At 38.1% G+C, this 7,611-nt stretch overlaps 1 protein-coding gene across 1 annotated transcript; it reads right to left on the bottom strand.

Moving 5' to 3' along the window:
* Positions 1-686: 686 nt before the first annotated feature.
* On the bottom strand, positions 687-3,848 carry LOC122070945 (thaumatin-like protein 1). The gene is made up of 3 exons (XM_042635193.1): positions 3,683-3,848; positions 2,868-3,561; positions 687-1,310 (listed from the first exon to the last, which is right to left on the bottom strand). The coding sequence occupies exons 1-3, from the start codon at positions 3,741-3,743 to the stop codon at positions 1,136-1,138; spliced, it is 930 nt and encodes a 309-aa protein (XP_042491127.1). The 5' UTR covers positions 3,744-3,848; the 3' UTR covers positions 687-1,135.
* Positions 3,849-7,611: the final 3,763 nt, after the last annotated feature.

Below are 7,611 nucleotides of genomic sequence, written 5' to 3'. Positions count from 1 at the left end.
GTACTACGCTAGCATACTTGTCATTTTCCCTATTTAAATAAAGCAATCACCTGAAATTCTCTTTCTAGGCATTTTGAATAAAAAAAACTCCTCCTACCAAAAAAATAAAAAATAAAAAAACTCCAAAATTCACAAATCTGTAAAATTCTTTACTTATCTTTCCTGAATCCATGGGTTCTAATAAATTCTGTTTCCAACCAACCAATCCAAAACAGATAATTGATAATTGTAGAGGGTAAAGGGAATCTTTAAAATAAATAAATTAATTAAAAAGAATAAAACACACAAAGTGAAAAAGTGAACATGGTCAATACTTCAACAATTAGATAATAATATTCGATTCCCATGCATCTATTCATTGACTGAAATGTCAAAAATGTTGCACACATATTAAGTCTAATCATAAAGTCACATTATGGTAGATAAAGAGATTCTCTCTCCATCCCTATACCCTATACGACTAAAATACATTTTCCATGCAAATATGCAATGCTACGATACAATCGAGATCCCTGGGAAAGAAACAATTGTACCTCGTCCCCTCATTTCTTTTTGAATTATATCCTCTCATAAAGCTAGAAACGATAGGATGGAATCATTTTGTGATAATCTAAAGGAAAAAAGATCTCCCACCAATACCAATTGGGTAGATATTATCTATGCGTATCTCTCTCTCTCTCTAGATCAAAAAAGAAATCGCAATCTTTCTCTGAAAAGTCAAAACGCCAAAATGAGAAAACATTATTAAGAGGAGGAGGATATGATGCTTTCCTTTGGCCATACTCTTATCTACCAATAAAAAGTAGCAATTGAGTACCCATCGTCTCACTTCCACCCCCAAGTGTCCCCATCCTCAGAAAGCTATCCCAAGAATTACTTTGAAATACATTCCATCTTGCCACTAGTTGAGAGTTGAGTGAAAAGGAGGAGGTCGGCAACCTTAGATTTACTTCTTCGCCACGCAGGGCCCAGACCCGGGGGGCCACCTCCACTTGCACTCAAGCTCTCACCCTCAATTCTGCATCAAGGCTGGATATGACCCAGAATTGGTAGGGATTGGTTGGACCTTGGACCCCCGATTCAGCTACCTTCCATTAGTGTGTATTGGTATGGAAGCATCTTCTGAAAGGATAAGTTAGAGCAGTAGCCACAACCGCCCAATTGCAGCTAAAACAGCGACGGCAATGACCAATTGCCCCTTTAACAACCCTCCTCCTCCCCTTGATGATGATGCTCCGCTCAAGTATGGACCACCCAAGAATATCATCGCTTCTGCCGCCGGTGGGTAATTCCCTACCGATGTCTCACGACTGCATCCAAAAAAAAAAAAAAAAAAATTCAAGTAAAACTTCAGTCACTTAAAATCATACTACTAAATTCTCTGGGGAAATACCACAAACACATAACATGCGAGGGAACATTCCACGATAAGGATATGATGGGCCATCACTGTTTCACAAAAAATGGGGGATTGCACATGCGGTTTCACTTTCTTGACAATCCCCTGCAACTAATTCTTGCTGAACACGCTATATATTGTTTGGTTTCGCCTTCCAGAAATTGACCACTGCCAAGAATTAATTAGATACTTTTGGGAATTGGGATCCCCTCCAAATCCTAATTTTTGTTGTTGGGTTGGGTTTGTTTGATTTTTTGTTCAGATTCTATTTTCCTTCTAGGGGCCGTTTAATAATGTTTATGTTGTTTATGTTTCAAGAAACGGTAAAAACATAAATTTTTATTTTTAGAAATAAAAACAGAATTAAAGGTGTTTCATAAGTCATGTTTTTAAAAGTCGATGGTAACCAGAGAAAGATTTGTCACAAGTTGAAATAGCGAAACAAGTTCGTTTGCGTGGATCGTTTCTTGAACCATCAATAAATTTCTATTTCTATTTCTAAAAATAAGTGAAACGAAACAGTTTTATCAAACATTTTTTGCTTCATTTTTTACTATTTTTTAAAACAAAAATAATTGAAATGCGTTTCCTAAAACGTAGGGGTGTCAATTCCTAAACCGAACCGGTAAAACCGGCCGGACCGAACCGATAACAACCCGGACCGAACCGAACCGAAGCCTTATTGGTTCGGTTCGGTTTCAAGTATTGTAACCCCAAAACCAAACCGAACCGCACCGAAAACCGGATGAACCCGAAACCAAACCGAAACCGGCTCAAAACCCGGACCGAAACCGAAACCAAACCGGTAAGAAACCGAAACACTCCAAAATTCATTAAAAAAATTAAAATTTGAATAGTTTTGTATACATTTGTATGGAAAATCGAATTCAAACTAGACCAAAAATCAAAACCAACCCGGTTACAAATCGATTTAAGAAATCGAAGTTCAACAATTCATCATTTGGTTGTTTCCTAATGGCTTCATACCGGTTTAAAAAACCGATCCAAACCGAAATGAACCTAATAAATCCAAACCGGTACCAACCCGAACCCAAATCGCACCGAAACCGACACCGGACCGAAACCGATAAATCCTTATTGGGTCGGTTTCGGTCTCTTCCAAACTCACACCGAAACCGGTGGAACCGGACCGAAACCGCACCGAACCGGACCGTTGACACCCCTACTAAAACGTTATCAAACGGCTCTAGAAATTACCGTTTTTGGCTTTAATGTACAGTGAGCCTCTTGGGCAATGCGAGAGCCGTTTGTGTTAATGGGTTTCCCAATGTATCTCTCAGGTCTCCAACCAACGGCTCTCTGACACACACTATGTGAAAGCCACCAGTCAGACCAAAATACCCTCATTCTTTCCTATAATACCATGATGACCATTTGGGGTCCTCTCTTCACACAGTCTAGTCGGGCTAACTAAACAGTACTGGTAAATAACTAACTAGTAACTAACCCGGCGGCAGCGGAGGGGCAGAAAGTGACAAGGTAATTGGCTTTGGCACAAGTGAAGGTACTGGTGCCGTCATCGTAAGCGTAGCTGTACGCGCGAGGACACGCGTTTTTAAAGAACTCCGAGAATGAAGATGGCTTGCACGTGTTTGGGTTCCCGTACGCTCCACTACAGCAATATTGCGGTTCCCCAAACGCCTCGCACGCGCTTTTACACGCGACGCTCCCGCTGATATCTGCGCTGGTCACTTTGAGATCCGACGGGCACGCGCTGTTAAGGTTCACCATACACCCTGTGACGCTGCAATTCCCTCCGTTGCCGTCCTGGGGTTGTATTAGCATAGGAAGGTTATAGCCATCCACCAAACTCACATCGTAGAAATCGAGCCCTCCGGCACCGTCTAGCGTGAACTCCGCCAAGGTTGCTGGCGGTGCAGCGCCTCCTCCGACGCATTCTATCTTTTCCGATCCACAGTCGCCGGTGACACATGAGAATTTCCCAGTTGAATCCTCGCTACAGAGTGTCCGTCCCCATAACCTGCCGGACCATCCGACTGGTACGGAGAGGGTCTTGGACTCGCCCTTTTGAAGCACGAAACCCGTGGAAGACAGGGCTGCCGTTCCTGCACCTGATAGAATTCCTGGCCATACTGTGTATGGGCAATTGTTACTTAAAGTGAATGAAGCCGAATATATCCCTGCAGAACCACCAGGAAACATAAACAATCGAATATAAATAAGGATTGGAAAAAGAAAGGAATTTCATGATGGTGGGCAAAAAAATAAAATAAACGGAGGATCTGAATTTCTAATCATTACCTGATACGAATAAAGGAATAAGGAAGGAGATGAGGGAGATGGATGAGGAAAATCTGCACATTGGAAGAAGAAGAAGAAGAAAGCTGGGTTTGAAGCTCCCAAATCCTTATTCCAATCCAGAGAAATAAAAGGGGGAATTTGAGAAACCCAGGGGAGGAGTAAAGAGAAAGATGGACATTTATTTATAGTAGAGTTCTGTGATTTTTTTTTTTCGGCAAAGATGTGTCGAAAGGTAGTAGGTGGTCCCAAGTCACTATGGCGGCAAACGTATGGCCTAACTCCATTGTATTTTTTTTTTTTTTTTTGGTAATCCATTGTTTACTCCAAAGAGAGTGGCAATGTATTGGTATAATTGCACATATTAATATACACCGTATTATATAGTAAGTATTATAGTATAATATATCTAAAAGGGTGATCTGGTCTGGGCTCTTTTGTGTTGAAAGGAGAAGGACAAAACAGATGCAGTAGAAATCCAATCCTAAAAGTGATGTGTAAGATAATGAAAAAATAAGAACATATAATGTACACACGTTTATGAGGTTCGATAATATTACCTACATCCTTGATGAGATGAGATTTTGCTTCACTATTAATGGAGATTCTGTTTCAAACTTCTCAAACTTGTTAAACGAGAGAGTCACTCTCATTACAAATATATAACGAAAAACCCTAATACCAAAATGTACAATCTGATACTCCTCATTGGGAAGCTTGTACCAATACTCCCTAAGTTAAACTATAACAAAATACAAAATATCATACACTAACATATGCATATCACTCTAACTTCTTTATCAGGATCCCACCAAGAACATCTTTGGGCCATCCTCCAAGGGCGGTACTTAACAATTAAATTTCGTTGGACTCAACAGTTAAATTTCGTTGGACCCATTTTTTCTAACATCATAAGATATTAGGAAAGTTTGATCCTTTCAGGATTCTGGGGTCTTCAACTGATCAGAAGGACAGAAACTAACTGAGCTAAGCAGAAATTGGAGTACTCTGGACTTTTTTGGTAATCAAATTAAAAATATCCTCTAGGGTTTTGTTGGGTCTTGTTTTGTCTTCAAGTCCTCATCTTTCGCCGAGTGGCAAGGGGAGCTATAGATAAAACAGAGTCAAATTTGTCTACTACCTAATTTGCCAAGTGTGTTATGTGATAGGATAAGAGAGAATTAATCAATCAATCAAATTAATCAATTCAACCTAAAAATCAGGTTTAAAATGTTGGTATTAGATGTCGTGCTATGACTTAAATCTTTCTGAATTCTGAAACGAATAAAAGTGATTGTAGAGTTTTCATGAAGTTCCTCAAAAGGGTAGAATTTGCAAGCCTCCATGACTCTCTGAAAAGTAGATTTGCTCTCCTCTCAAAAGGGAATCCTTAAAACTTTAGATCTTTGCTTTTTAAGATATTTTCTTGGGAAAGTAATAAATAGGTTGTTGGATTTTTCAAAGGCATTTGTTTGAATCACCTAAGTAATACTCCGAGAAGTAAGTTATTATTTTTTGTAGGTTTAAATTTTTTTTTTTTTATATATAAATAGGTAGAAAGGGAAGTAGATAACAATCAAGAGGTTCAAACTCGAGATCTCATGGTGTGCATAGGGTTTTTACAACTCACCAACTCGTTGGACAATTGTTGTTCTTTGGTAAATAGGTTCATGTATAAGAATAATCTCGTATGTTTTTTATTCATAAATTTGAAATATATTAAAAGAAGAGAGAAAATCTATTCCAAATCTACGGACCAGAGATGTACAAATTTGTTCTCCTATATAAACTTGACCTGATCTCGATTATGATTTGATTAAAAAAAAAAAAAGATACTCCACCCTCGACCATGACACAAACCTAAAACCAGCCGGCCAAGGGGGAAGGGTCAAGCCCAACACGGCTCTTGAAGGGAAGCACAAAGCCATGACCATACCTCAGTTTCCGTTCCACCACCATTTCATTGTCCCAAAGTTGCCGACATAGGTGAAGTGATCCCTGACCACGTGAAGCATTCAAGGAGCCTACTACTAAACGTAAACTACTACTGTACTGTGGTCCTCCCTTGCAGTGAAATTGCAAGTGGCAAGTGCAAGGTGCAGTGACGTACAGCACAATATCTACTGATGCTGGAGCTTTTCACATCCGTACATGCCTGGGTTGGTGAAGAGGCTAAGCTCTGGTTGGTTGTCCACGTGCCTCAGCTTGCTTTAATTACTTAGGCGACGTTTGAAAGATTAGAATTGAAAAAAAAAAAAAAGTTTTAAAAATTGAAGGAAGATAAACGTACAGAAGAAATTATCGTGGAATCATGATTTTTATCTTATCATATTTTTTATTGTTACCAAATATCGTTGAGCCAACGTCTTAAAACCTTAATTTTCAGTCTTTTTCTACATTAAACATACATTTGGCATAAAGTTAATCTGAGCCATTAAGATTTTATATGATTACTTTCTCAGCTTTTACAGTGAGAGATTCATGGTCAATTTGCTTCTTCTCTCTCTCTCTCTCTCTCTCTCTCTCTCTCTCTCTCTCTCTCTCTCTCTCTCTCTCTCTCTCTCTCTCTCTCTCTCCTTCCCGATTCTTGTAGACACCGCTTTCTTCTACCCCTCTTTCCCCACTCTGTCTCTCCCACTCTCCACAACTCCATTAAAGTAATTTTTAATGAGGCTCAGTTCAACTACTCTACAGGAAAATCCAGTAGTTAGAACCATATATTTAGGGGTCTTCAACAACTCTCACCACTCAACGAAAACATATTTTATTTGGCTGAAAGTTGTTGGAATGAACAAAAGGGCATCTGGGTTCTACACTGATGTTCTTTGAAACTATCTGATGTTCTTTGAAACTATTGCAAACATAATCAAACTACCAAAATGACAGAGATTACGCCTTGGATCAATTGAGAATCTCAAGAAATTATATTTCAATTAAAACAACCAATCACAGCCCTTTGTACTATGAAAACGAACAAAATAATAGGAAACCAAAATCTCACTACAACAATAAAATATGTATCAAGAAGAAACAAAAAATTAAGGTAAAGGGGAAGGAGGCTACTGAGTTCACGATGGAGGGGAGATGGAGAGGGCAAGGCGAGGGATGGAGATGCACGGAGGGGAGAGGGAAAATGATTACAGCTGGTTTTAGATAAGCAATTCAATGGCTGATATGGGATGGGGTCAACTCAACGTTTGTTAGTTGAAGAAAGCATTGGTAAGTTATTTATGCGTACGTACTGCCACATCTTAGTCACAAAACATAGCCTAAGGATATGTTTGGTGTTAAAAAAAAGAAAATAAATACTATAAAAGACATAATAAGACAAAAATTATGATTACACAATGATTCACTTTTCTTTTCTTGGTTTCGTAACATAGCTTAATGAATTTTCATTTATTAATACTGCTCGATAGTCAAGAAAAGAAAAAAAAATTTAAAAATTAAATTTGATGAAAAAGATAGATAAAAATATCATTATGTAATCATGATTTTTGTATTATTTTCTTTATTTGGTTATTAAACATAATGTATAAGAAGAAGAAAAAAAAATGATTCAAATAATATAATAAAACAATAATTGGTTTATGTGTATACTTCTTTCATAAATTCAAAATAGAATTTTACTTTTCTTGGTATCCTAAATTATGGCTACAACATTGTGGGAATGAATCTATACGTTTTTCAAAAATGAGATCAATGGATCAAACGCATGGAAGCCAAATCATATGGGTGGGAAGTGGGATCAATCCTCAGAATGTTGATGATAAAAGCCTTTAAATTGAAACCCTAGAAAAAGAATCTTGTGGGGTTAATTTCCCCACAGTTACAAAATGACTTCAAACCAACGTCAAGCTAGATTTGATCTCTTGTCACGTGTTTTTTTTAGCTGCATATAAGGAGAAAAGAAAGTACAGTTCCGCTTTTAA

The sequence above is a fragment of the Macadamia integrifolia genome, unplaced genomic scaffold (assembly GCF_013358625.1).
Source record: "Macadamia integrifolia cultivar HAES 741 unplaced genomic scaffold, SCU_Mint_v3 scaffold_15A, whole genome shotgun sequence".
Classification (NCBI taxonomy): domain Eukaryota; kingdom Viridiplantae; phylum Streptophyta; class Magnoliopsida; order Proteales; family Proteaceae; genus Macadamia; species Macadamia integrifolia.
This window is presented reverse-complemented; position numbering and strand designations above follow the sequence as displayed.